The following is a 27,911-nucleotide window of genomic DNA, read 5'->3' on the forward strand; positions in this document are numbered from 1 at the left end:
CAAAACTGCCTTTTCCAGCCCCAAACCCCATTTTGAGGTCAGAAAGCCTCATTTTAAAGAGTTTGAGTCCTATTTTGGGGTTAAAAAACCTTTTTTTAGGGTCTCTTTTATTAATCCCCTCCCTGTTTAAGGACCCAAAGCCTCGCTGTAGGCCTTAAAAGTCTCATTTTTCAGTGAAAATCCCCATGTTTCAGGGCCCAAATCTGCCCTTTTCAGCCCCAAACCCTGTTTTGAGGTCAGAAAGGCTCATTTTAGAGAGTCGGATTCTCATGTTGGGGTTAAAAAGCCTTGTTTTAGGGACCCTAAAAAAAATAATCTCCCCTGTTTTAGGGCCCAAAGCCTTGCTGCAGGCCGTAAGAGTCTCCTTTTTCAGTCAAAATCCCCAATTTTCAGGGCCCAAATCCACGCTTTTCAGCCACAAACCCCGTTTTGAGGTAAGAGAGCCTTATTTTGAAGAGTTTGTGTTTCATTTTGGCGTGAAAAGCCGCCTTTTAGGGTCCCTTTTATTGGTCCCCCTCATCCCTCCCCATTTAAGGGCCCAAAGCCTCACTGCAGGCCTTAAAAATAAAAATAAAAATAATCTCATTTTTCAGTCCAAATCCCCGATTTTCAGGGCCCAAATCTGCCCTTTTCAGCCCCAAACCCCATTTTGAGGTCAGAAAGTCTCATTTTGGGATGAAAAAGCCTCGTTTTAGGGTCCCTTTTACTAATCCCCCCATTTAAGGGCCCGTAGCCTGGCTGCATGCCATAAAAATCTCCCGCTTCAGTCAAAATCCCGAAACTTCACGGCCCAAAGCACCATTTCGGGACTTGAAACCCTTCTTTCCTCCCCATTTTGAGGCCCAAAACCCCATTTTGAGGCCTCAGCACTTCCTGTCAGGACCCAAAGCCTCATTTTTACATCCAAAACCACAATTTTCAGGGCCCAAATCCTCCCTTTTTCACTCAAAAGCCACATTTCGGGGCTTGAGGCCCCGTTTTGGGACCTAAAACCTCTTTTATTTCATGGAAAAGCCCCATTTTGGGGGCCAAAGGCTCCTTTTTTCATTGAAAAAAACATTTCAGGGAATCGAGGCCTCATTTCGGGGCCTAAAACCTCTTTTTTTCACTCAAAAGTCCCTTTTTTTGGGTCTCAAAGCCTCATTTCAGGGCCTAAAACCTCATTTTTCCACTGAAAAGTCCCATTTTGGGGGCTGGAGGCTTTATTTTGGGGCCTAAAACCTCATTTTTTTCACTCAAAAGCCCCATTTGGGGGCTCGAGGTCCCATTTTTTGGTCCTAAAACCTCATTTTTCAGTCAAAAATCCCCATTTTGGGGCTTGAGGCCCCATTTTGGGGCCTAAAACCTATGTTTTTAATTCAAAAATGCCCCAGATACTGGGGGGGGGGTCCAGATATTGGGGGGGGGGGGTGTCTAGATATTGAGGAGGGGGTCCCAAATACTGGGGAGGTCCCAAATATTGGGGGGAATTCCCAAATAACGGGGGGGGGGTCCCAACTATTGGGGTGGGGTCCCAGATATTGGGGGTGGGGGGGTCCCAGGTACAGGGGGGATCCCAAATATTGCGGGGGGGCAAATATTGGGGGGGGTCCCAAATATTGGGGGCCAAAATATTGGGGGTGGGGTCCCAAATATTGGGAGGGGGGTCCCAAATATTGGGGGTGGGGGCCCAAATATTGGGGGGGCAAATATTGGAGGTGGGAGCCCAAATATTGGGGGTGGGGGCCCAAATATTGGGGGTGAGGGCCCAAATATTGGGGGTGGGGGCCAAAATATTGGAGGTGGGGTCCCAAATATTGGGGGGGTCCCAAATATTGGGGGGGCAAAATGGGGGGGGGGGGGGCGCTCCCAGGCCCCGTTTCCTATGGGGGGGGGGGTCACAAGGGGCCTGCCCCAGCCGTTTTATTTGGGGGGGGGGGGGGGCCCCGAGGCCGATTTTGGGGGGGTGTGGCCCAGAGGGCTGGGGGCGTGGCCTCCCCCTGGGGGCGTGGCCTCCCCTGTGGGCGTGGCCTCCCCTGGGGGCGTGGCCTCCCCCTTGGGGGCGTGGCCACCCCGCGGCTCCCCGCGCGCTTTTTCCCGCGGGGGGGGGGCGCGGAGCGGGGTGAGTGGGGCCGGGGGGGGCGCGGGGGGGGGGGGGGAGGGCACAAAATGGGGGGGGGGTCCGGGGGTCCCCAGCCCCTTCCCGCTCCCTTCCGGGTCCGTCCCCCCTCCTTCCCCACCCCCCTCCATCCCGTCCACGTTGGCCGAAGTTTGTCCCCCCCTCCCAAAAACTCCCCCCCCCCGCATGGATTTTTTTTTTGGGGGGGGGGGGCTATAATTTGTGCCCCCCCCCTCAAAGTCCTGCATGGTTTATGGGGGTCGGGGGGGCGGTTAAAGGGGGGGGGGGGTGTCATTTAAAGGGGGGGGGTCATTTAAAGGGGGGGGGTCATTTACAGGGGGGTCCTGGGGGGTCGCGGTGCCCCCCCCCAACGTGGTGCCCCCCGCAGCGCCATGGGGCCCCTGGGCTGCCTCCTGCTCGCCCTGCTGGCGGCCGCCGCCCCCGCAGCTGGAGGAGGACTACGCGGTGCGGGGGGGGGGGGATATGGGGGGGTGTTATGGGGTGGGGGGGCACGGGGGGGGGCTATGGGGCCGCGGGGGGTCTTTATGGGGGTGGGGGGGGGCATTGGGGGGCTCTATGGGGCCGGGGGGGGATTTAATGGGTATGGGAGGGATTGGGGGGTCTCTATAGGGATGGGGGGGGGGCATGGGGGGCTCTATAGGGATGGGGGGCTCTATGGGGCTGGGGGGGCTCTATGGGACGGGGGGACAGAATGGGGGGCTGTATGGGGAAGGGGGGTCTCTAAGGGGGATGGGGGGGCATGGGGGGGGTCATGGGGGGGCCGGGGGGCCCTGAGGGGGGGGGCACATGGGGACACCGCCCCCCTCCCCCCCCAGGAGTGCATGGACGGCTACGAGTGGGACCCCGAGACCGAGCACTGCAAAGGTGGGGGGGGGGGCAGATCTGGGGGGGGGGGTCCCAGGTATTGGGGGGAGTCCCAAACATTGGGGGGGGTCCCCAGATTTTTTGAAGGGGGGGCAGATGTTGGAGGGGGTTCCAGATTTTTGGGGGGGGGGGTCCCAAATATCGGGGGGTCCCCAGTTTTTTCGGAGGGGGGGCAGATGTTGGGGGGGGGGGTCTCAGATTTTGGGGGTGGGTCCCAAATTTTTGGGGGGGGGGTGTCCCAGTTTTTTTGGAGGGGGGGCAGATGTTGGGGGGGGTCCTAGGCTTTGGGGGGTGTCCCAAATACTGGGGGGGGGGGGTCACAGGTTTTGGAGGGGGGCCCAGATTTTTTGGGGGGGTCACAAATATTGGGGGGGTCCCAAATATTGGGGAGGGGGTCCCAGGTTTCGGGGGGGCCTCCCAAGTTTTTGGGGGGGGGGGGCCTAGATTTTTTTGGGGGGGCTCTCCCAGATATCTGGGGTCCCCCCCTCCCCCTGACCCCCCGTGCCCCCCCCCCCCCCCCCAGACGTGGACGAGTGCCGGGCGCGCCCCCCGTGCCCGGGGGCCCTGCGGTGCCTGAACCACTTCGGGGGCTTCCTCTGCCTCCCGCCCGGCGCCGCCCTCATCACCGCGGCCCCGCCCCTCTCCCCGCCCCCTCCCTTCGCCCCGCCCCCTCCCCTCGCCCCGCCCCTCGCCGTGGCCCCGCCCCACGGCGGCCGCTGCCCCCCGGCTACGGCCCCGCCCCCGACGGCACCTGCCAAGGTGAGGGGCGGGGCTTAAAGGGAGGGGGCGGGGCTAAGGGGGTGGGTGGGGCTAAGGGGTGGGCGGGGCTAAGGGGGTGGGCGGGGCTAAGGGAGGTGGGCGGGGCCAAGGGAGGGGGCAAACGGTTGGGGCGGGGCTAAGGGAGGGCGTGGCTACGGGGGTGGGCGGGGCTATGGGTGGGCGGGGCTAAGGGACCAGGGCAAGGGGTGAGGGCGGGGCTAAGGGAGGGGGCGTGGCTAAGGGAGGGGCGGGGCTAAGGGCTGGGTTGGGAGGGGCTAAGGGCTTGGGGGCGGGGCTATGGATTTGTGGGCGGGGCTAAGGGCTGGGGAGGGGGTTAAAAACAGGGGCGGGGCCTGGAGGGGGCTCAGGATGGGGGGGTTGGGGGGATTTGGGGGCGGATTTGGGATTTGGGGGGGTCTTTGGGTCTGGGGGGTCTTTGGGGGGTCTTTGGGGTTTGTGGGGGCTGGGGGGGGATTTGGGGGGCTTTGGGTTTGGGGGGGCTCTGGGGGGCTTTGGGATTGGGGGGTTCTTTGGTATTGGGGGGCTGGGGGGTCTTTGGGGGGGGGCTTTGGGATGTGGGGGGGCTTGGGGGGCTTTGGGATTGGGGGGGCTTTGGGGTTGGGGGGCTGGGGGCATCTTTGGGATTTGGGGGGGTCTTTGGGTTTGGGGGGATTGGGGGGTCTTTGAGATGGGGGGTCTTAGATTGGGGGGCATTGGGGGGGCTTTGGGATTGGGGGGGCTTTGGTTTTGGGGGGCGGTGGGGGTCTTTGGGGGGGTCTTTGGGATTTGGGTGGGGCTTTGGGGGGGCTTTGGGATTGGGGGGCTCTTTGGGGTTGGGGGGCTGGGGGCATCTTTGGGATTTGGGGGGGGGGTCTTTGGGGGTTCAGGGGGGTCTTTGGGGGTTCGGGGGGGTGACAAGGTGCCCCCCCCCCCCCCCCCAGATGTGGACGAGTGCCTGGGCCCCCCCCCCTGCCGGCCCAGCCAGGACTGCGTCAACGTCCCGGGGGGTTCGAGTGCCGCTGCCCCCCGGGTACCGCAACGTGCGCACCGAGTGCGTCGGTCAGTGGGGGGGCTGGGGGGGGGCTATGGGGTGATGGGGGGGGGTATGGGGGGGGGGCTATGGTGTCAGTGGGGGGGTATGGGGGGGCTATGGGGTGATGGGGGGTATGGGGGGGGCTATGGTGTCAGTGGGGGGTATGGGGGGGCTATGGGGTGGTTGGGGGGGCTATGGGGTCGTGGGGGGCTATGGGGGGGTTATGGGGTCAGTGGGGAGGCTAAGGGGGGTTATGGGGTCAGTGGGGGGCCTATGGGGTCGTGGGGGGGTTATGGGAGGGCTATGGGGTGATTGGGGGTGGCTATGGGGGCTTATGTGGGGGTTATGGGGTGCGGGCTTGTATGGAAATGGGGTGTTGTGGGGCAGCCATGGGGCAGTTATGGGGCAGCCATGGGGCAGCCATGGGGCAGCCGTGGGGCGCCGTGGGGCCGTGCTGACGGCGCTGTGGGGCAGACGAGGACGAGTGCCGCCTGCGGTTCTGCCAGCACGCCTGCGCCAACTCCCCCGGCTCCTTCTCCTGCCGCTGCCACCCCGGCTTCCGCCTGGCCCCCAACAACCGCTCCTGCCTCGGTCTGCGCCCCCCCGGGAACCCCCCCGATCCCTGGGACCCCCCCCCGGGACCCCCCCCCCCCGATTCCTGGGACCCCCCCCGGGACCTCCCCCCATTACCGGGACCCCCCCCAATTCCTTGGACCCCCCCAGTGACCCCCCACAATTCCTGGGACCTCCACCCCCCAATTCCTGCCCCCTCCCCAGTGACCCCCCCAATTCCTCGCTCCCCCAGTGACCCCCCCCCGATTCCTGACCCCCCTCCCCCCAGTGACCGCCCACAATTCCAGGGACCCCCACCCCCCGGACCCCCTCCCCCAAAAAGTGGGACTCCCCCCCCCTTGGCCCCCATCACTCCCCCCCCCCCCGAGTTCTTGGACCCCCCCCCCAGTGTCCCCCCATTTCTGGGACCCCCCATTGCCAGGCCCCCCATTACTGCTCCCCCCGCAGTATTGAGCCCCCCCCCCCCCATTTCCAATCTCCCCCCATTACTGTGCCCCCCATTTCCCACCCCCCCACCAAAGTACCCCCCATTTCAGTGCCCCCCCCCCCCATTTACAGCTCCCATTCCGGGTGGGGGAGGTTCCCATGGGGGGGGGGGGGTGTCCCTGGGTGCCCCCCCCCCCGTAACCCCGCCCCTCGTGCCCCCCCCCCCCAGACGTGGACGAGTGCTCGATGGGCGCCCGCTGCGCCCAGCGCTGCCTCAACACCTTCGGCTCCTTCCGCTGCCGCTGCCGGCCCGGCTTCGCCCTCAGCGCCGACGGGCTGGGCTGTGACGGTAGGGCACGCCCCCCGGGTGGCCACGCCCCCTGGCCACGCCCCCTTCCCATTAACCACGCCCCTTCCCTTTAACCACGCCCCCTTTTCTTTAACCACGCCCCTTCCCTGTAACCACGCCCCCCCTGCACATCTCCCCCTTCCCCCCGACCCCTGAGGGCTGGGGCTGGGCGGGGAGGCCACGCCCCCCACCCCAAAGGCCACGCCCACTTTTCCTCGAGCCACGCCCCTTCCCACTAAACCACGCCCCCTCTCTCTGGCCACGCCCCCTCTTTTAGGCCGCGCCCCAGCCTGTGCCCCCCCCACCCCTCTCCATCCACATGGGCGGGGTGAGGCCACGCCCCCTCCTCCAGGCCACGCCCCTTTCTCTAGACCACGCCCCCTCTCAAGGCCACGCCCCCACCCAAACCACGCCCCCTTCGTTTTACAGCTGGCCCCGCCCCTGCCCCCAGCCCCGCCCCCGGTGCCCCGCCATGGCTCCCGCCCTCCCGGGCCACGCCCCTTGTCAGGCCACGCCCTCTCCACCGAGGCCCCGCCCCTCCAAGCCCCGCCCCCTCGCTAAGGCCACGCCCCTGGCTCCCCGCCCCAGCCCCACCCTGACCCCTCCCAGCCTCACCCCCGTGGCCACGCCCCCATTGACCACGCCCCTCCTTGGCCACGCCCCCTGTGGCCACGCCCCCCGTGACCACGCCCCCTTTCTGGCCCCGCCCCCCGTCTCTGGCCCCGCCCCCAGACGTGGACGAGTGCCGCCTGGGCCTGGCCAGGTGCCAGCACCGCTGCCAGAACCGGGAGGGGGGTTCGGCTGCCTCTGCCCCCCGGGTACCGCCTGCGGGGGGGCGCCGCTGCCAGGGTAACGGGGGGGCAGGGGGGGGGGGGGGGGGGGTTGGGGGGGGGGGGTATGGGGGGGGGGGGGCTAAGGGGGGTTTGGGGGGGTTATGGGGGTAATGGGGGGATTTGGGGGAGGTTGGGGGGGGGTTATGGGGGTAATGGGGGGGGGGTTGGGGGGGGGGGGGGGGGTTATGGGGGTAATGGGGGGATTTGGGGGGGTTGGGGGGGGTTATGGGGGTAATGGGGGGGGGTTGGGGGGCTATGGGGGGTACAGGGGGTTATGGGGGGGTTGGGGGGATTTGGGGGGGTATGGGGGGATATGGGGGGGTCATTGGGGTTATGGGGGTGTATGGGAGTGCTGGGGGGGTACAGGGGGGTTATGGGGGGGGTTGGGGGGTCATGGGGGGGTCATGGGGGGGTCATGGGGGGGTTATGGGGGTGCAGGGGGGTGGGGGGGGGTAATGGGGGGGTCATATGGGGTATTGGGGGGGTTATGGGGGCTGTGGGGGCGTTTGTGGGAGAACGGGGGGCAGGGGGATGGGGGGGGCTCTGGGGCTGCTGGGGGGCAGCTGGGCCCCGCAGGAGCATTTTGGGGGGCTGGGGGCAGCGGGGGGGGGCAGCGGGGGTTTGGGGGGGTCCTGAGACACCCCCCCCCCAGACGTGGACGAGTGCGCCGAGGGCACCCACGGGTGCTCGGAGGCCCAGCGCTGCTTCAACACCTTCGGGGGGCACCGCTGCGAGCCCCGGCAGCCCTGCGCCCCCCCTACGTGCCCGTGCCCGGCAGGGACAGGTACGGACCCCCGCCCGGGACCACCCCGGGACCCCCCCGGCCCCAAATCCCCCCCAACCCCCACATACCCCCCCCGACCCCCCCAACCCCCCCTTACACCCCCAACCCCCCAAACCCCCCTACCCCCAAACCCCCCATTAACCCCCAAACCCCCATACCCCCCATTACCCCCCCAATTACCCCCCATAACCCCCCTTACCCCCCAAATCCCCCCATAACCCCCCCGTGCCCCCCCCCAGGACGTGCTCCTGCCCCGGGGGTCCCCGCCTGCTCCCTGCTCCCCCCCGGCTGCTGCTGCGCTCCGTGGCCCTGCCCAGCGCCCCCCGACCCCCGCCGGCCTCTTCCAGCTGCGGCGCCCCCCGGGCCCCCCGCACCCTGCGCCTCCGGGGGGGCCCCCGGGGCCTTCCTCCTGCGGGTACGGGGGGGCATGGGGGGGGGGGCATGGGGTTATGGGGTGGGGGGTTATGGGGGAGTTATTGGGTGGGGGGGTTATGGGGGTTATGGGGTTATGGGGGCTTATGGGGTTATGGGGGGGTTATAGGGTTATGGGGGCGTGAGGGGGGTTATGGGGGGGTTGTGGGGTGGGGGGGTTATGGGGGGGGTTATGGTGTTATTGGGGGGGGTTATGGGGTGGGGGGTTATGGGGTGGGGGGTTATGGGGTGGGGGGTTATGGGGGGGTTATGGGGGCGTATGGGGCAAGGGGGTTATAGGGTTATGGGGGGGTTATGGGGGAGTTATGGGGTGGGGGGGTTATGGGGGGCTATGGGGGGGTTATGGGGTGGGGGGGTATGGGGGGGTTATAGGTTTATGGGGGGGTGAGGGGGGGGGTTGTGGGGGGTTGTGGGGTGGGGGGGGGGTTAGGGGGGTTATGGGTGGATTATGGGGTTATGGGGGGGGTTTGGGTTACGGGGGGTTATAGGGTTATGGGGGGGTGAGGGGGGGATTGTGGGGGGGTTATGGGGGGTCATGGGGTTGTGGGGGGGTTATAGGGTGGGGGGAATGGGGCGGGTTATAGGGTTATGGGGGGGTTGTGGGGGGGTTATGGGGTGGAGAGGTAGGGAGGGGTTATGGGGGGGTTATAGGGGGGTATGGGGGTATGGGGGGTTATGGGGTGGGGGGGCTATGGGGGGTTGTGGGGGGGTTATGGGGGGGCTATGGGGGGTATGGGGGTATGGGGGGTTATGGGGTGGGGGGGCTATGGGGGGTTGTGGGGGGGGGGGTTATGGGGGGGTATGGGGGGTTGTGGGGTGGGGGGGTTATGGGAGGCTGGGGGGTTTAAAGGGGGGTTCTGGGGCAGTATGGGGGGTACGGAGGGGTACGGGGGGGGTTCTGGGGGGGGGTTCTGGGGCTGGGGGGTGTGGGGGGGGGTGAAGGGGTTATGGGGTGTATGGGGGGCTATGGGGCGGGGGGGGGGTGGGGTTATGGGGTGGGGGGGGGGCTCCGGGGGTTATGGGGGGGGCACGGGGGTTATGGGGGGGCACCGGGGGGTTATGGGGGGGGCACGGGGGGTTATGGGGGGGGGGGCACGGGGGGGTCCGTCCCGGGGGTGTCCTCCGGCGTCCCCCCCCCCCAGCAGGAGCTGTCCGGTGAGAGCGCGCTGCTGGAGCTGAGGCGGCCGCTGCGGGGCCCCCGGGAGCTGCGCCTGGAGCTGGAGCTGCGGGGGGGGGCGGGGCCGCCGCGAGGCCCCCGGGCGGCCGCTGGCGGTGCTGCGCCTGGCGGTGTACGTGGGGGAGCACCCCTTCTAGGGGCCACGGCGCCCCACGGCGCCCCACAGAGCCCTATAGAGCCCCACAGAGCCCCATAGAGCCCCATAGAGCCCCATAGAGCCCCATAGAGCCCCACAGAGCCCCAGAGAGCCCCATAGTGCCCTATAGAGCCCTATAGAGCCCCACAGAGCCCCACAGAGCCCCACAGAGCCCCAGAGAGCCCCATAGAGCCCCACAGAGCCCCACAGAGCCCCACGGCGCCCCATAGAGCCCCATAGCGCCCTATAGAGCCCCACAGAGCCCCACAGAGCCCCATAGAGCCCTATAGAGCCCCACAGAGCCCCACAGAGCCCCATAGAGCCCCATAGCGCCCCATAGAGCCCTATAGAGCCCTATAGAGCCCTACAGAGCCCCACAGAGCCCCATAGAGCCCTATAGAGCCCTATAGAGCCCTACAGAGCCCCACAGAGCCCCATAGAGCCCCATAGAGCCCTATAGAGCCCTATAGAGCCCCATAGAGTCCCACAGAGCCCCATAGAGCCCCATAGAGTCCCACAGAGCCCCATAGAGCCCTATAGAGCCCATAGAGCCCCATAGAGACCTATAGAGCCCCATAGAGCCCCATAGAGTCCCACAGAGCCCCATAGAGCCCCATAGAGCCCTATAGAGCCCCATAGAGTCCCACAGAGCCCCATAGAGCCCCATAGAGCCCCATAGCACTCCACAGCGCCCCATAGCTCTGCCCCATAGCGCCCCACAGCCCTGCCCCATAGCCCCCCCATAACCCCACAGCCCAGCCCCATAGCGCCCCACAGCCCCCCCCCCCCCGTGCCCCCCCCAGTGAGCGCCGAGGCCGGACCGAGGCGGGGACCCCAAAACACTGCGGGGGGGGCGAAACAGAGCTCGTGGTGCTGAGCTGGGTCCTGTGCTGGTGGGGACTGGGAGCACTGGGAGGGACTGGGAGGGGTCCGGGGGGGGACTGGGAGGGGTTCTGGGGGGCACTGGAAGGAACTGGGGGGCTACTGGGAGGAACAGGGAGCACCGGGAGAGGCTGGTGGGTGCGCTGGAAGGTTACTGGGAACACTGGGAGAGTACTGGGAGCACTGGGAGGAGGCTACAGGAATGGGGGAGGGGGTACTGGGATGATGCTGGGGAAACTGGGGGTTACTGGGAGGATACTGGGGTGCTGCAGCAATACGGGGGGGGGAACTGGGAGGAACTGGGGGTTACTGGGAAGATACCGGGGGGGAGCTACAGGAGCAGGGGGGCTACTGGAAGGAACTGGGAGCACTGGGAAGATACTGGGGGGGCTACAGGAACGGGGGGGGGGGGGCTACTGGGAGGGAGTCACTGGGATGCTACTGGGGGAGCACTGGGGGGGAACTGGGAGGAACTGGGAGTCACTGGGAAGATACTGGGGGGGTACAGGAACGGGGGGGCTACTGGGAGGAACTGGGGGACACTGGGACACTACTGGGGGAGCACTGGGGAGGAACTGGGAGGAACTGGGGGACACTGGGAAGATACTGGGGGGGGCTACAGGAGCGGGGGAGGGTCTACTGGGAGGAACTGGGGGACACTGGGATGCTGCTGGGGGAGCACTGGGGGAACTGGGAGGAACTGGGGGACACTGGGGGGGGTACAGGAACTGGGGGGGGGGCTACTGGGAGGAACTGGGAGCACTGAGAAGATACTGGGGGGGCTACAGGAACGGGGAACTACTGGGAGGAACTGGGGGACACTGGGATGCTACTGGGGGAGCACTGGGGGGAACTGGGAGTTACTGGGAGGAACTGGGAGTCACTGGGAAGATACTGGGGGGTACAGGAACGGGGGGCTACTGGGAGGAACTGGGAGTCACTGGGAAGATACTGGGGGGTACAGGAACGCGGGGGGCTACTGGGAGGAACCGGGGGACACTGGGATGCTGCTGGAGGGGTGCTGGGGGGAACTGGGAGTTACTGGGAGTCACTGGGAGGAACTGGGGGACACTGGGTGCACACTCCCTCCAATCACCCCGCGGGGGGGCCTTTATTTAACCGGGGACCCCCCCCACGGGGGGGGCGGGGCTTGGTCCGACGGGGGCGTGGCCTGTCCGGGGGGCGTGGCCTGTCCGGGGGCGTGGCCTGTCCCAGGAGGGGGCGTGGCCTGTCCCAGGAGGGGGCGGGGCCTGTCCCAGGAGGGGCGTGGCCTGCCCGGGGGCGGGGTCAGCGCCCCACCCGCAGCGGGGCCCCCCCCGGGGGGCTCCAGGGCCGGGTCCCCCCGCCGCCGCCCGCCCGAGCCGGGCGAGGAGGAGGAGGAGGCCGAGGAAGGCCACGGCCCCCCCAGCAGCAGCACCAGCGGGGGGGGGGGCGGGGGGGGGCGCGGAGCCGGCACCTGGGGGGGAGAAGGGGGAGGGGGTGGGGTTAGTGCCCCCCCCGCGTTAATTGCCCCGGGGAATTGGCCCCTAATTGCCCCCCCCCTTAATGGGGTTAACAACGGGGGGGGGGGGGGCTGCCCCACCGCGCCCCATAGCGGCCCCCCGCCCCCATAACCACCCCCCACCCCATAGCCAGCCCCACAGCCCCCCCCCACCCCCATACCCAACCCCCGCCCCATAACCACCCCCCCGCCCCACAGCCCCCCCCCACCCCCATACCCACCCCCCGCCCCATAACCAGCCCCACAGCCCCCCCCGCCCCATACCCCCCCCCCCCACCCCATATCCAGCCCCATAGCCCCCCCACCCCCATACCCACCCCCCCGGCCCCATAGTGGCCCCCCCCCTTCCCCATAACCACCCCCCCACCCCATACCCAGCCCCACAGCCCCCCCCGCCCCATACCCACCCCCACCTGAGGGCGGGGGGCAGCCAGGCGAGGGGGGCCGCCGCCGGTATTTGTCCTCGTCGCGGTCGGGGGGGCCCGGCTCTCGCGGCCCCCAGGGGCTTGCGGGGCCCCGAGCCTACAAAGGGGGCGTCGGGGGGGGCGGCCCCATAGCGGGAACCCCCAGCCCCATAGCGACCCCCCAAACCCCATAGCCCCCCAGCACTATAAGGGCCCCCCCAGCCCCAGAGCCCCCCCCACCCCATAGTGACCCCCCAAACCCCATAGCCCCCCCAGCCTCATAGCGGCCCCCCAGCCCCATAACGGCCCCCCCAGCCCCATAGTGACCCCCAAGACCCATAGCCCCCCCCCCCGGCCCCATAGAGCTCCCAAAGCCCCATAAGGGCTCCCCCGGCCCCATAGCACCCCCGGCCCCATAAGGGCCCCCCCAGCCCCATAACAGGACCCCCCAGCCCCATAACGACCCCCAAACCCCATAGCCCCCCCGGCTCCATAGCACCCCCAGCCCCATAAGGCCCCCCCACCCCATAGAGCCCCCCCGGCCCCACTCACCCGCGTGCAGGGTCAGGGCCCCCCCCCCATGTTGACGACGGCGTGGGCCGGGGGGGGGCTCGGGGGGCTCGGGGGCGGCCGGGGGGCTGGGGGGAGAGAGGGGGATGGGGGGGGGGTTGGGGGATTTGGGGGGGAGTTGGGGGGGATTTGGGGGGATTGGGGGGATTTGGGGGAAATTGGGGGAAATTGGGGATTTGGGGGGAAATTGGGGGCTTTGGGGGGGCTTTGGGGGGGCTTTGGGGGGATTTGAGGGATTTGGGGGGATTTTGGGGGAAATTGGGGGGATTTGGGGGCAATTTTGGGTGGGATTTGGGGTTTTGGGGGAGTAATAGGGAGGGATTTGGGGTTTGGGGGCAATTTGGGGGATTTGGGGGTAATTTGGGGGGATTTGGGGGTTTTGGGGGCAATTTTGGGTGGGATTTGGGATTTGGGAGGGGATTTGGGGGGCATTCGGGGGGATTTGGGGGAGATTTGGGGTGGGATTTGGGGTTTTGGGGGAGTAATAGGGAGGGATTTGGGGTTTGGGGGCAATTGGGGGGATTTGGGCGTTTGGGGGGATTTGGGGGAGGATTTAGGGGATTTGGGGGAGTAATGGGGTGGGATTGGGGGTTTTGGGGTGGGATTTGGGGTTTTTGGGGGTATTTGGGGACGATTTGGGGGACAATTTGGGGGATTTGGGAGAGTAACGGGGTGGGATTTGGGGTTGGGGGGGATTTGGGGGGGGGTGGGGGTTTTGGGGAGGATTTGGGGGGGTTGGAGGAGGAATGGGGTGGGGTTTGGGGAGGATTTGGGGGTCTCGGGGGAGGATTTGAGGATCCTGGGGGAGGATTTGGGGTTTTGGGGTGGGTTCCGGGGGCTCAGGGGAGAATTTGGGGTAGGATTTGGGGGTTGGGGTTTTTTGGGGGTGGGATTTGTTTTTTTCTGGAGTGGAATTTGGGGGTTTTGGGGTGGAATTCGGGGTTTTCGTGGGATTTGGGGAGGATCTGGGATTTTTTTTTTGGGGGGGGGGGGATTTGGGGGTTTGCCCCCGCCTCACCGCTGAAGCTGCCCCAGCTGCTCTCGGCCGCCTCCGTTTCGGGATCGGGCTCGGGGTCGGGGTCCGGGTCCACGCCTTCGATCTGGGGGGCAAAAATTGGGGGGGAGGTAAATGGGGGGTCCTAGGGGGTCTAAGAGGGGATTTGGGGTCATTTTGGGGGGATTTGGGGTCATTTTAGGATTGTTGGAGGGGTCCTGGGGGTCTAAGAGGGGATTTGGGGTCATTTTGGGGGGATTTGGGGTCATTTTGGGGTTGTTGGAGGGGTCCTGGGGGGTCTAAGAGGGGATTTGGGGGAAACTGGGGGGGGGGGGGGGGATTTCAGGGTCTTTTTGTGGGATTTGGGGTTTTGGGGGTCCTTTGGGGGCAGATTCGGGGTTGTTTTGGGGTACCTGGGGTCCTTTTGGGGTCATTTTGTGGGAATCTAGGGTCCTTTTGGGGGATTTGGGGCCATTCTGGGGTACTTGGGGTCCTTCTGGGGGCGTTTTGGGGGTTTTGGGGTCATTTTGTGGTCTTTGGGTGGAATTTGGGGAATTTTGGGGGAGATTTGGCGTCATCCTAGGGTAATTTTGGGGGATTTGGGGCCATTTTGGGGTCATTTTGTGGGATTTTGGGCCATTCTGGATGTATTTCGTGACATTCTGGGGTCATTTTGTGGTCTTTTTGGGTGGGATTTGGGGTCATTCTGCGGGATTTGGGGCCATTCTGTGGGTATTTGGGGTCACTTTGTGGTCGTTGGGTGGGATATGGGGCCCTTTGGGGGGATTTAGGGTCCTCTTGGGGTCATTTTTGGTTGTTTTGGGGTCATTTTGTGGTCTCTGGGTGGAATTTGGGGCCCTTTTGGGGGTATTTGGGATCCTTCTGGGGCCCTTTGGGGGTTTTGGGGGTCATTTTGTGGTCTTTTTGGGTGGGATTTGGGGCCATTCTGAGGGATTTGGGGCCATTTGGGGGTGGGATTCTGGGTGGGATTTGGGGCCATTTTGGGCTCATTTTTGGGCTATTTGGGGGGCGGGACACGAGGGGGGGCGGGGCATCGTCCACTCACCAATGGGAGGCCGAGGCCGGGGCGGGCCCAGGGGGCTTCGGCCAATCGGGCGCGGAGGGCGTGGGCCAGGGGGCCCTCGAGGTTGGGGGGGAAGAGCGGCCCCCGGCACGAGGGGCACCGGAACCCGGCGGGGGCCGTGCGGGGGGCAGCGCCCGGGCCCAGGCCGCCAGGCACGGCCAGTGGAACACGTCTGGGGGGGACGGGGGGGTCAAGGCCACGCCCCCTCGGGGGAGGAGCCCCAGAGAGCCCCGCCCCCAGAAAAGGCGGTTTCGGGGCTCCCCGCACCGAAAACGGCGGTTTCGGGGCTCCCCGGGGCCGCCCAAAAGGAGGTTTTCCGACCCAAAATGGTGGTTTCAGGGCTCCCCGCACCGAAAAGTGGGTGTTTTGGGGCTCCCCGCACCAAAAAACAAGTTTCGGTGCACCCCGCACTGAAAAACGGCAGTTTCGGGGCACCCCGCACCGAAAAACGGCGGCTTTGGGGCTCCCCGCACCGAAAAACGGCGGTTTTGGGGCTCCCCAGGGCCGCCCAAAGGGAGGTTTTCTGACCAAAAATGGCGGTTTCGGGGCTCCCTGCACTGAAAAACGGCGGTTTCGGGGCTCCCACACCGAAAAACGGCGGTTTCGGTGCACCCCGGGGCTGCCCAAAGGGAGGTTTTCTGACTGAAAATGGCGGTTTCGGGGCTCCCTGCACTGAAAAACGGTGGTTTTGGGGCTCCCTGCACTGAAAAACGGCGGTTTCGGGGCACCCTGGGGCTGCCCAAAGGGAGGTTTTCTGACCGAAAATGGCAGTTTCGGGGCTCCCCGCACCAAAAAACGGCGGTTTTAGGGCTCCCCGGGGCCACCCGAAGGGAGGTTTTCTGACCCAAAATGGTGGTTTCCAGGGCTCCCCACAGCAAAAAATGGCGGTTTCGGGGCACCCTGCACTGAAAAATGGCAGTTTCGGGGCACCCTGCACTGAAAAACGGCGGTTTCGGGGCTCCCTGCACCAAAAAACGGCAGTTTTGGGGCTCCCCAGGGCCACCCAAAGGGAGGTTTTCTGACCCGAAATGGTGGTTTCGGGGCTCCCCACACTGAAAAATGGCGGTTTTGGGGCTCCCCGCACCAAAAAACGGCAGTTTCAGGGCACCCTGGGGCTGCCCAAAGGGAGGTTTACAACCCAAAATGGTGGTTTCAGGGATCCCCACACCGAAAAATGGCAGTTTTGGGGCTCCCCACACCGAAAAACAAGTTTCGGGGCACCCTGCACCAAAAAACAACGGTTTCGGTGCACCCCGCACTGAAAAATGGCAGTTTTGGAGCACCCCGCACCAAAAAACGGCAGTTTCGGGGCTCCCAGGGCGACCCAAAGGGAGGTTTTCTGACCCGAAGTGGTGGTTTCGAGGACACCCCCCAAAAAAAGGGGTTTCAAGGCCCCCAGGGAGGTTTGCCAACCCAAAAAGGCGGTTTCAGGGCTCCCCGCACCAAAAAATGGCGGTTTGGGGGCTCCCCGCACCAAAAACCGGCAGTTTCGCAGCTCCCTGGGGCCGCCCAAAGGGAGGTTTTCCGACCCGAAATGGTGGTTTCGGGGCTCCCCGCACCGAAAACGGCGGTTTCGGGGCTCCCCGCACCGAAAAACGGCGGTTTTGGGGCTCCCCGCACCGAAAAACAATGGTTTCGGGGCTCCCCGGGGAGGTTTTCTGACCCAAAATGGTGGTTTCGAGGATACCCCCCCCCCCAAAAAAAAGGTGTTTCAAGGCCCCCCGGGAGATTTTAATACCCCAAAATGGTGGTTTCGAGGACACCCCCCCCAAAAAAAGGGGTTTCAAGCCCCCCCGGGAGGTTTTCTGCCCCAAAAAGGCGGTTTCGAGGATGCCCCCCTAAAAAAAAGCAGTTTCGAGACACCCCAGGGCTGCCCGAAAGGAGGTTTTCCAACCCAAAACGGTGCTTTTTAGGGTGCCCCCCCCAAAAATAGGGGTTTCGAGGTCCTCCCAGGGAGGTTTCAAGCCCCCCAGCCCCTCAAAAAGCCCCCGTGACCCCCAGCCCCTAAAGACTCCACTTTGAGCCCCCCAGCCCCCAAAAGAAGCCGTTTAAGGCCCCCTAACCCACCCCAAAAGCCCCTTTGACCCCCCAACCCCCCCAAAACCCCCCAACCCCCCCCAAAAGCCCCCGTGACCCCCCAGCCCCTAAAAACTCCACTTTGAGCTCCCCCAGCCCCCAAAAAAGCCCCTTTGAGCCCCCCAGCTCCCAAAGGAGCAGTTTAAGGCCCCATAACCCACCCCAAAAGCCCCTTTGACCCCCAAACCCCCCAAAAAGCCCCTGTGACCGCCCCCAACCCCCCAAATCCCCCCATGACCCCCAGCCCCTAAAAACTCCACTTTGAGCCCCCTCAGCCCCCATCAAAGCCCCTTTGAGCCCCCAGCCCCCAAAAGGAGCCGCTTAAGGCCCCCTAACCCGCCCCAAAAGCCCCTTTGACCCCCCCAACCCCCCAGAAAAACCCCGTGACCCCCCCCCCAAGCCCCCAAAACCCCCCCAACCCCCCCCAAAAAACCCCCGTGACCCCCAACCCCTAAAACCTCCACTTTGAGCCCCCCAGCCCCCAAAAGAAGCCCTTTTCACCCCCCCAACCCCTAAAAAGCCCCTTTAGCCCCCCCAGCCCCCCAAAAAGGAGTTTTGAGACCCCCAGCTCCCAAAAGGAGCCGTTTAAGGGCCCCTAACCCACCCCAAAAGCCCCTTTAAGCCCCCAACCCCCCAAAACCCCCCAACCCCCCCCAAAAAACCCTGTGACCCCCCAGCCCCTAAAAACTCCACTTTGAGCCCCCCGGCCCCCAAAAAAGCCCCTTTGAGCCCCCCAGCTCCCAAAAGAAGGCATTTAAGGCCCCCTAACCCACCCCAAAAGCCCCTTTGACCCCAACCCCCCCAAAAAAAACCCTGTGGCCCCCCAACCCCCAAAAAAAGCCCCTGTGACCCCCCAACCCCTAAAAACTCCACTTTGAGCCCCCCAGCCCCCAAAAAAGCCCCTTTGAGCCCCCCAACCCCCAAAAGGAGCCGTTTAAGGCCCCTAACCCGCCCCAAAAGCCCCTTTGACCCCCCGAGCCCCCAAATCCCCCCCCCGACCCCCCACCCCACAAATAGCCCCCCCCGCTCACCGTAGCAGATGAGCCGCACGGTGTCGCCCTGCGCCAGGGGCGGCGCAGAGCCGGCAGCTGGCCTCGTAGTCGCTGTCCTGCAGCCAGCGCAGGTAGGACTGCACCACGCACTGCTCCCGCCCCCAAAAAAAGAGTTTGTGGGGTCAGGGGGTCCGGGGGGTCGGGGGGGCCCCCCCGCACCCCGAAACCGCGGGGACCGACCTTGGGGTGGGCGGCCACCAGGCAGCTCTCGCAGACGTTGACGCGGTGCTCGAAGCAGAAGAGCGTCGTCACCTTGCGCTTGGGGCACTTGCACAGCCCCATGGCGGCTGGGGGGGCTGGGGGCGACGTCATCGGGGGCGTGACGTCATCAGGGGGCGTGACGTCATCGGGGTGATGGTGTCAGAGGGGGTCAAGGGGAGCCACACAGGGGGAGTTGGGGAGGGGTTTTGGGGTCTCGTTTTGGTGCTGGGCCTAAAAGGACCCCACAGGGAGCCCACAGAGACCCCCCCGCCCCCGACCCCATAGAGGCCCCACAACCCCCCCACTGCCCCCACAACCCCCCCCCACTGCCCCCACAACCCCCCCCCCCCCACTGCCCCCACAACTCCCCCCACTGCCCCCCAGAGACCCCGTAACCCCCCCCCGCCACCCCAAAGACCCCTCTGTCACCCCACGGAGACCCCCCTTACCCTGCAGGCGCCCCACAGAGATCCCACAAGGCCCCCGTCCGCCCCATAGGGCCCCACAGACCCCCTATCGCCCTATAGAGGCCCTATAAAGGCCCTATAAAGGCCCCATGGCCCCATAGTGGCCCCATAGTGGCCCCATAGTGGCCCCATAGTGGCCCCATAGTGGCCCCATAGTGGCCCCATAAGGGGCCCACAGAGACCCCAGAGGGCCCCCTGACCCCCAGGGACCCCCAGTGACTCCATAGGGGCCCCACAGAGGCCCCACACAGCCCCCATTCGCTCTATTGGGACCCCACAGACCCCGCTATCTCCCCATAGCGGCCCTATAAAGACCCCATAGGGATCCCACAAGGACCCCATAGCCCCCCCAACCCCCCCCATAGCCCCCCAGGCCCACGATCGCCCCATGGAGACCACAAAGCGCCCCCAAACGGCCCCCACCCGCCCCATAGAGGCCCTATAAAGACCCTACAAAGGCCCCATGACCCCATAGGGATCCCATAAGGACCCCCAACCCCCATAGCCCCCCAGAGACCCCAAACGGCCCCCACCCGCCCCACAGAGGCCCTATAAAGACCCTACAAAGGCCCCATGACCCCGTAGGAACCCCATAAGGACCCCATAGCCCCTCCCAACCCCCCAATAACCCCCACGGCCCCCATTCGCCTCATACAGGCCCTTTAAAGACCCTACAAAGGCCCCATGACCCCATAGGGGCCCCATAAGGACCCCGTAGGCCCCCCAACCCCCCCATAGCCCCCCAGAAACCCCAAACGGCCCCCATCTCGCCCCCATTCGCCCCATAGAGACCTTATAAAGGCCCTATGACCCCATAGGGGCCCCATAAAGACCCCGTAGCCCCTCCCAACCCCCCATAACCCCGCATAGCCCCCATAGTCCCCCAACGGCCCCCACTCGCCCCACAGAGGCCCTATAAAGACCCTACAAAGGCCCCATGACCCCGTAGGGACCCGTAGGGACCCCCAAGGACCCCGTAGGCCGCCCCAACCCCCAGAGACCCCCAGAGACCCCCCAGAGACCCCTCCCGGCCCCCACCCGCCCCACAGAGGCCCTACAGGCCCCGCTATCGCCCCACAGAGACCCCATAAGGGCCCCATAGGGCCCCCACAAGGACCCCATAGGGCCCCCCGGACCCCCGGAGCCCCCCTCGCCCCCCCTCACCGTTCCTATGGCGACGCGCTGCCCCGCTGGCACGGCGCTTCCGGGCCCGTCGCCGTGCGATGCCGTCACTTCCGCCGCTCCTCCCGGAAGCGCCCGCCCCGCAGCGCGGCGCCGCACCCAAGATGGCGCCGGGAGCCGCACCCAAGATGGCGGCGAGCGCCGCACCCAAGATGGCGGCGAGCGCCGCACCCAAGATGGCGCCGGGTGCCGCACCCAAGATGGCGGCGAGCGCCGCACCCAAGATGGCGCCGGGAGCCGCACCCAAGATGGCGCCGCGCGGCGGCCGTCGGCGGGCTCGGGGCATGGCCCTGCCCTTCCTGTTTGGTGGCGTCACTTCCGGCCGTTCGAAGGAGATGGCGGGAGACGGCGGCGGGCGGCGGTCGGGGGGTGAGGGGGAAACGGGGGGGCGGGGGGGATTTGGGGGGGCTATGGGTAAAATGGGGGGGCTATGGGGTAATGTGAGTGGGTTATGGGGTCATTGGGGGGCTGCGGGGCAATATGGGGGGCCTGTGGGGTCATTGGGGAGGTCATGGGGGGCCTATGGGGGGATTTGGGGTAAAATGGGGGGATTTGGGGGAATTGGGGGGCAATGGGGTAAAGTGGGGGGGGCTGTGGGGTAATATGGGGGGGTAATGGGATCAGTGGGGGGGCTATGGGGGGATTTGGGGTAAAATGCGGGGATTTGGGGGTATTGGGGGGCAATGGGGTAAAGTGGGGGGGGCTGTGGGGTAATATGGGGGGGTAATGGGATCAGTGGGGGGCTATGGGGGGATTTGGGGTAAAATGCGGGGGATTTGGGGGTATTGGGGGGCCAGGGGTAAAATGGGGAGGTTATGGGGGTTGGGGGGTATGGGGGGGCAATGGGGTCAAATGTGGGGGCTATGGGGTAATATTGGGGGGGCTGTGGCGGGCTATGGGGGGGCTATGGGGTAAAATAGGAGGGCTGGGGGATAATTGGGGGGGCTGGGGGGGGGAGTAATGGGGTGGGGTGGGGGGGGGGCTATGGGGGTTATGGGGTATTATGGGGGCCTTGGGGGGGCTGTGGGGGGGTAATGGGGGGCTATGGGGTAATATGGGGGGGGCTATGGGGGGGCTATGGGATAAAAGGGGGGGCTGGGGGGTAATTAGGGGGGCTGGGGGGTAATGGGGTGTTTTGGGGGGGCTATGGGGGAATTTGGGGGGGTTCTGGGGTAATGGGGGGCTCTGAGGCGGCGGGAGGGCGTTTTGGGGTCTGTGTCCCCCCCCCCCCCCATAAATGCGTCCCCCCCAGGCCGCCGCAGCTCAGGGCCCCCCCATGCGCCTCCCCCGGCGCCCCCCGGCACCCCGGTAAGTGGAGGGGGGGATTTTGGGGGGGGGGCAATGAGGAGGGGTATCCTGGCCCCCCCCCCCACCCATTTGGGGACCCCCCCCCATAAAAAAATCTTGCAGGTGCCCCCCTGGCGACGCGGGTGCTGGAGGAGATGGCGGCCCCCCCGCAAGGGGTAAGGAGGGGGAGAGCTTAAAATGGGAGGGGGTCCCCAAAAATGGGGGCGCTAAAAATTTGGGGGGGGTCCTTAAAAATCGGGGGGCCACAAAAACGGGGGGGGGGGCACTAAAAATTTGAGGGGTCCTTAAAAATTGGGGGGTGCCCAAAAATGGGGGGCTTAAAAATCAGGGGGACCCCAAAAATGGGGGGGGGGCCTTAAAAATTAGGGGGTCCCCAAAAATGGGGGTGCTAAAAATTGGGGGGGGGGCTTAAAAACTGGGGGGCTCCAAAATGGGGGCACTAAAAATTTGGAGGGGGGTCCCCAAAAATGGGGTGCTAAAAATTGGGGGGGTCCTTAAAAATTAGGGGGTACCCAAAAATGGGGGGGATGCTAAAACTTTGGGGGGCCTAGAAATTTGGGAAGGGGACTTAAAAATTTGGGGGCCCCCAAAAATTCTTGGGGGGGGTTCCTAAAAATGGGGGGGCACTAAAATTTTGGGGGGTCCCCGAAAGTGTGGGGGGGAGCCCTTAAAAATGGGGGGGGTAAAAATGGGGGGGGGAGATTTGGGGGGGGTCTCAGTATTTTTGGGGGGGGGGGTCCCTAAAAATCCAGGGGGTCTCAAATACCCGGGGGGGTCCCTAAAAGGGAGGGGGTCTCTGTAAATAAAGGGGGGTAAATGTTAGGGGGGAGTTTAAAAATGGGGGGGGCTCAATAATGGGGGGGGGGGGGGCAAAAATTCTGGGCCCCCCAAAATTGAGCCCCCCCCAGGAGATCAGTGAGAAAGCGGCGCCGCGACGCAGCCCCCGGGTGAGTGGGGGGGGTGGCAAAAATTGGGGGTGGGGGCACAAAAATGGGGGGGGGGGGGGGCAGAAAAATTGGGGGGCAAAATGGGGGAGGGGGAGCCATAAAATGGGGGGGCACAAAAAGGGGGGGGTAAATGGGGGGTCTTAAAGGGGGTGTTTAAAGGGGGGGGTCCCAAAATGGGGGGGGACAAAATTGGGGGGGCATAAATAAGGGGGGGGCACAAAAATGGGGGTCTTAAAGACGGGGGTTTAAAAGGGGGTCCCCAAAATGGGGGGGCACAAATTGGGGGGGTCCCCAAAAAATGAGGGGGCCCTAAAAATGATGGGTGGGGTCCCATAAATAAGGGGGGGGGGGTCACAAAATGGGGGGGGGGGGGGGGCAGAAAATGGGGGGGGTCCCATAAATATTGGGGGGTCCCAATCAACTGGGGGAGGGCCATAAATAATGGGGGGGTCCCACAAAATTGGGGGAGGGTCCCCACAAATTGGGGGGGGTCCCTATTAACGGCCCCCCCCCTTTTTTCCCCCCCCCCCCCAGCTCCGCGGGCAGAAGGAGAACGTCCCCGCCCCCCCCCTCGCCCCCCCCTCGCCCCCGCCCCCCCCCCCGCCCGGCCTCCCCCCCTCCCCGTTCCTGCCCCCCCCGCGCCCCCCCCGCTTCCGCCGCTCCTACAGCCGCCTGGAGGCGCCGCCCCCCCCTCCCCGCTGCCCCCCCCCCCCTCCCCGCGCGGCCCGGGGGGGCCCCCTGTCCCCCATCGTCGCCCCCCCCGCCGCCGCCGCCCCCCCGGCTCCCCCCCGGCCCCTCCCCGGCATCGGCCCCGGCCCCGAGCGCAGGAGGAAGAGGAAGGTGGCGCCCATCGACGTGAGTGCCCCCCCGGGACCCCCCCCCCAAATATTCCTGACCCCCCCCCCCCCAAATATTCCTGACCCCCCCCAGCCCCAAAGGACCCCCCCATATTTTTAGTGCCCCCCAATCTCCCCAGGACCCCCCAAATATTCCTGACCCCCCCCCGGCCCCCCCCCAAAAACTCCTGCCCCCCCCAAATATTCCTGACCCCCCCATTCCCAAAGGACCCCTCCATATTTTTAGTGCCCCCCCCAATGCCCAAAAGACCCCCCCCAAATATTCCTGGCCCCCCCCAGCCCCAAAGGACCCCCCCATATTTTTAGTGCCCCCCCCCAATGCCCCCAGGACCCCCCCCCCAGGACCCCCCCAAAATATTCCTGACCCCCCCCAGCCCCAAAAGACCCCCCTGTATTTTTAGTGCCCCCCCCAAATATTCCTGACCCCCCCCCAGCCCCAAAGGACCCCCCCCATAGTTTTAGTGCCCCCCAATCTCCCCAGGACCCCCCCAATATTCCTGACCCCCCCCCGCCCCAAAAGACCCCCCCGTATCTTAAAGTGCTCCCCCCCAAATATTCCTGACCCCCCCCCATATTTTTAGTGCCCCCCCCAATCTCCCCAGGACCCCCCCTCCAAATATTCCTGACCCCCCCCCCAGCCCCAAAGGACCCCCCCCATAGTTTTAGTGCCCCCCCAATCTCCCCAGGACCCCCCCCAATATTCCTGACCCCCCCCCGCCCCAAAAGACCCCCCCGTATCTTTAGTGTCCCCCCCCAAATATTCCTAACCCCCCCCCGCCCCCCTCCATATTTTCATTGCCCCCCCCCATACCCCCAGGACCCCCTCCCCAAGCCCCCCCCCATTTCCAACCCCCCCCCGCCCCCCAACCCCTTTTCACACCCCCCCAAACCCCCCCTTTACCCCCCAACCCCCTTTTTTTTTTTATTTTTTTTATACCCCCCCCTCCCCCCCCAAAAAAAATTAACCCCCCTGTGCCCCCCCCGCAGGCGGGGGAGCTGGAGGCCTGGGCCGCCCGCATGAACGCGCAGTTCGAGGAGGCCGAGCGCTTCCGCCTCGTCGTCGAGTGACCCCCCCGGGACCCCCCCCCCCAATTTGGGGCCCCCCCCTCACAATTCGGGGGCCCCCCCCAAAAAAAATTTGGGGCCCCCCCAAACTTTGGGGGCTCCCCCCCTGCAATCTGGGGGCCTCCCCCAAAATTTGGGGGCTCCCCCCCGCAATTTGGGGGCTCCCCCCCTCACAATTTGGGCCCCCCCCACCTTTTTTGGGGCCCCCCCCCATTTTGGGGGGCCCCCCCATGCGCCCCCCCCCCATTAAAAGAGCTTTGGGCCGCTGTTTGCTTGCTTTTCTGGGTGATGATGTCATCGATGATGTCACTTTGTGACCCCCCCCCAAATTCTGACCCCCCCCCCCCAGTTTTGTGCCCCCCCCCCCCCCCCGCCTGGGCTCTTCGTTAGTCATCAGCCTCATTCCCTAACGAGCAGCCGCAGCAGCTCCGTTCCTCGTCCGGACATTCCCTAATCTGGATTGTTAATCCAGTCTGTTAATCTGGACCGTTAATCTCGCTCATTAATCCCAATCGTTAATCTGGCTCATTAATCCAGCTTGTTAACCAGCGTTGTTAATCCAGTTCATTAATCCCACTTGTTGATCCACTTTGTTAACCAGATTCATTAGTCCAGTTCGTTAATCCGGTTTCTTAATCCGGTTCATTAACCGAGTTCATTAATCTGGTTTGATAACCAAATTCATTAATCCAGTTTGTTAACCTGGCCATTAATCTGGTTTGTTAACCCGGCTCATTAACCCAGTTCATTAATTCAGTTTGTTAACCCAGTTCATTAATCGGGGTTGTTGATCTGGTTCGTTAATCCGCTTTATTAACCTGGCTCGTTAATCCACTTCATTAACCTGCTTCATTAATCTGGTTCATTGATCCGGTCCATCAAACCAGTTTGTTAACCTGGTTCGTTAATCCGGTTCATTAATCCAGGTCATTAATTGGATGGTAGAGCTGGTTTGTTAACCCAGTTCCTTAATCCATTTTGTTAATCCAGTTTGTTAACCTGGTTCGTTAATCCAGATTGTTAACCCAGTTCATTAATCCGATTGTTGATCCGGTTCGTTAACCTGGTTCAATAATCCAGCTCATTAATCAGGTCTACTAACACCGTTTGTTAATCCAGTTCTTTAATCCGGTTTGTTAACCTGGTTTATTAACCCCGTTCATTAACCCGGTTCATTAATCCAGTCCGTTAATCGGGTTTCTTACCCTGGTTTATTAATCTGGTTCATTAACCCCATTCATTAAACTGGGTTGTTAATCCAGTTCATTAATTGGGTTTGTTTACCTGGTTTGTTAATCTGGTTTGTTAACCTGGTTCGTTAATCCAGTTTGTTAACTGAGTTCACTAATCCAGTTTGATAGCCCACTTCGTTAATCTGGTTCGTTAACCCGCTTCATTAATACATGTTATTAATCCGGTTTATTAATCCAGATTGCTAACCCAGTTCTTTAATCCAGCTCGTTAATCCGGTTTATTGATTGCGTTTGTTGGCCAGGTTCATGGACCTGGTTTGTTAATCCAGTTCATAATCCAGTTAATTAATCCGGTTCATTAACCTGGTTCACTCATCCAGGTCATTAATCCGGTTTGTTAACCCAGCTCATTAACACAGTTCAATGATCCACTTTGTCAATCTGGATTGCTAACCCACTTCTTTAATCCAGTTCGTTAATCCGGTTCATTAATCCAGCTCGTTAACCCTTCTTCATGACACCTCCCCTCCCTGTGTGTTCATTAACCTTAACGAGCGGCCCCTCCCACCGCCATTTCTTATTAATTTCTCTTTATTAGTCCAGGGCCCTCCAACTGCTCGTTAGCCCCCAGTCCTTAACGAGCAGCCATGTTGAGGCCATGTCCTCCTCCCATCACTCATTAGCTCCCAGTCCTTAACAAGCGGCCATGTTGAGGCCATAACTCCCTCGTTAGCCCTCAGTGCTTAACGAGCAGCCATGTTGAGGCCAAACCCGCCCCCACCTCTCGTCCCCCCCTCACGGCAGCTCCTCCACCATCACCCGCGCCGCCGGAGGCCGGGGCCCCCCCCAGCTGCCCTCCAGCCTCCTCCGCAGGGCCTCCACCTCGGCCTCGGCGGCGGCCACCTCGGCGTGGACCTGGCGGGCCTCCTCGGCCAGCGCCGCCAGCTCACCGCCGCGCTCCCGGCTCCAGGCCAGCAGGTAGAGGCACTTCTTCCTCGCCCTCCCCAGGCGGCCTCGCTCCTCGTCCTCGCCCCGCAGCCTCCGCCGCGCCGCCCCCAGCAGCCTCCCCAGGTGGTGCAGGGCGGCCTCTGCGTCCTCGGCGGGCCGGCGCCGGCTGCGGCCTCGCAGGAGCTGGGCCACGGCCAGCACGGTGCCGGCGCTGCCCAGCGGGCACCGCGGGTAGCCGGCGGCCTCGGCCTCGCGCCGGGCGTCGTGGAGGGCCTCGGCGGTGGAGGCGAAGGGGCGGCGGCAGCGGAGGCTGGCGGCGGAGGCCAGGGCGGCGGCGGCCATCTCGGGGAGCAGGGCCTCGTCGCCGTGGTGGAGGCTGAGGGCGAAGGCGTAGCCGTAGAGGACGTTGGGCAGCTGGAAGCGGAGCAGGGGCGAGGGCGGCGCAGCGCAGAGGCTGCGCAGGGGAGGCACGGCGGCGGGGAGAGGCGGCATGGGGCCGGCCAGGCCTTCGTCGTCGTCCTCCTCGTTGACCTCCATGCCCCTGTTGTCCTCGTCCTCCTCCTCGTCTCCATTGTCCTCCTCATCCTCCACGTCCTCCTCCTCGTCCTTCCAGTCTCCCTTGGCCATTTTGGCCTCCTTTTTGGCTATTTTGGCCTCCTTTTTGGCTATTTTGGCCTCCTTTTTGGCCTCCATGTCCTCCTTGTGGTCTCCCTTGTCCTTTTTGTCCTCTTTTTTGGCCTTTTTGGCCTCTCTGTCCGATTTTTTGGCCATTTTGGCCTCCTTTTTGGTCATTTTGTCCTTTCTGGCCTCCTCCTCATCCCCCACGTCCCTCTCGTCCTCCTCATGGTCTCCCTTGTCCTTTTCGTCCACTTCTTCAGCCTTTTTGGCCTCTCTGTCCACTTTTCGGACCTTTTCGGCCTCCTTTTCGGCCTCCTCGCCCTCCCCCGGCCCCAGCTCCTCCACCAGCCCCTCCGGCCGGCCCCTCCGCCACCACCACGGCCTCCACGGGGGCAGCAGCCCCAGCGCCTCCCCGCTCCGCACCAGCCTCCCGAACTCGGCCCGCTCGGCCCGGCTCAGCCGCCCCCACAGCCCGCGGCCTAGCGCGGCCTGCGGATCCCCGGCCTCAGGTAGCTCCCGCAGCCGCCCGAGGGCGGCCCGGACCCGGCCTCGGCCCGGAGGAGGGACCCCGCGCTCGGCGGCCAGGGCCTGCAGCACCTGCTCCCGGTAAAAGGCCTCGGCGCAGGCCCCGTGGCCCCGGTAGCAGCCGAGGGAGCAGAGGCGGCGGTTGCAGCGGGGGCAGGTGTACGGAGCGGCGGCGGCCCCGCACCGCCCGCACGGGGGCATGGGCGCCGCCATCTTGGCTGCTCCGAAGGCGGGGCGCTCGGCTGTTTCCGGAAGCGTTCGGCGGCTTCCGGAGCGCGCTCGGAACGCTTCGGCTCTTTCCGGATTGGGTCGGGCAGGGGGGTGGGGATCGAGGCCACGCCCCCTCGCGGGGTGCCCTTTCCGAACGCGGCCGGCGCTCGGCTCTTTCCGTCGGCGCTCGGCTATTTCCGTCGGCGCCCCGCCCCCGCCGTCAGCGCTCGGCTCCTTCCGCCCCAGCCCCGCCCCCTGCGGACGCGCTCGGGTTTCTTCGGCCTTTTCCGTCAGCGCTCGGCTCTCCCCCCCCTCCCCTCGCCTCCCGGCCCAGCCCTGCGC

At 64.7% G+C, this 27,911-nt stretch overlaps 3 protein-coding genes and 2 long non-coding RNA genes across 5 annotated transcripts; 3 read left to right on the plus strand and 2 right to left on the minus strand.

Annotated features, from left to right (window-relative positions):
• Nucleotides 1–2,051: 2,051 nt before the first annotated feature.
• Nucleotides 2,052–10,020, plus strand: LOC136788732 (EGF-containing fibulin-like extracellular matrix protein 2). Its single transcript, XM_066987404.1, has 11 exons — nucleotides 2,052–2,101; nucleotides 2,487–2,563; nucleotides 2,935–2,983; nucleotides 3,507–3,742; nucleotides 4,684–4,801; nucleotides 5,250–5,366; nucleotides 6,004–6,123; nucleotides 6,856–6,972; nucleotides 7,609–7,740; nucleotides 7,980–8,155; nucleotides 9,318–10,020. Exons 3-11 carry the CDS (start codon nucleotides 2,941–2,943, stop codon nucleotides 9,543–9,545), a joined length of 1,287 nt encoding a protein of 428 aa, XP_066843505.1. The 5' UTR covers nucleotides 2,052–2,101; nucleotides 2,487–2,563; nucleotides 2,935–2,940; the 3' UTR covers nucleotides 9,546–10,020.
• Nucleotides 10,021–11,449: 1,429 nt separating this feature from the next.
• Nucleotides 11,450–20,201, minus strand: LOC136788817 (zinc finger protein-like 1). The gene is given in 9 exon segments (XM_066987498.1): nucleotides 11,450–11,823; nucleotides 12,282–12,390; nucleotides 13,861–13,942; nucleotides 14,903–15,045; nucleotides 15,048–15,092; nucleotides 18,028–18,068; nucleotides 18,070–18,137; nucleotides 18,229–18,344; nucleotides 19,881–20,201. Coding segments are annotated over 9 exon segments (1,077 nt in total). The 5' UTR covers nucleotides 20,185–20,201; the 3' UTR covers nucleotides 11,450–11,654.
• A 1,094-nt stretch (nucleotides 20,202–21,295) lies between these two features.
• LOC136788837 (uncharacterized) lies at nucleotides 21,296–22,740 on the plus strand. The gene is made up of 3 exons (XR_010827399.1): nucleotides 21,296–21,361; nucleotides 22,115–22,153; nucleotides 22,688–22,740. It is a non-coding gene; the product is annotated as an uncharacterized lncRNA (long non-coding RNA).
• Nucleotides 22,741–22,925: 185 nt separating this feature from the next.
• LOC136788836 (uncharacterized) lies at nucleotides 22,926–24,352 on the plus strand. The gene is made up of 2 exons (XR_010827398.1): nucleotides 22,926–23,008; nucleotides 23,998–24,352. It is a non-coding gene; the product is annotated as an uncharacterized lncRNA (long non-coding RNA).
• Nucleotides 24,353–24,868: 516 nt separating this feature from the next.
• On the minus strand, nucleotides 24,869–27,763 carry LOC136788774 (zinc finger HIT domain-containing protein 2-like). Its single transcript, XM_066987454.1, has one exon. The coding sequence runs from the start codon at nucleotides 27,570–27,572 to the stop codon at nucleotides 26,064–26,066; it is 1,509 nt and encodes a 502-aa protein (XP_066843555.1). The 5' UTR covers nucleotides 27,573–27,763; the 3' UTR covers nucleotides 24,869–26,063.
• Between the last annotated feature and the right edge of the window lie 148 nt (nucleotides 27,764–27,911).

Source organism: Anser cygnoides, chromosome W (assembly GCF_040182565.1).
Source record: "Anser cygnoides isolate HZ-2024a breed goose chromosome W, Taihu_goose_T2T_genome, whole genome shotgun sequence".
Classification (NCBI taxonomy): domain Eukaryota; kingdom Metazoa; phylum Chordata; class Aves; order Anseriformes; family Anatidae; genus Anser; species Anser cygnoides.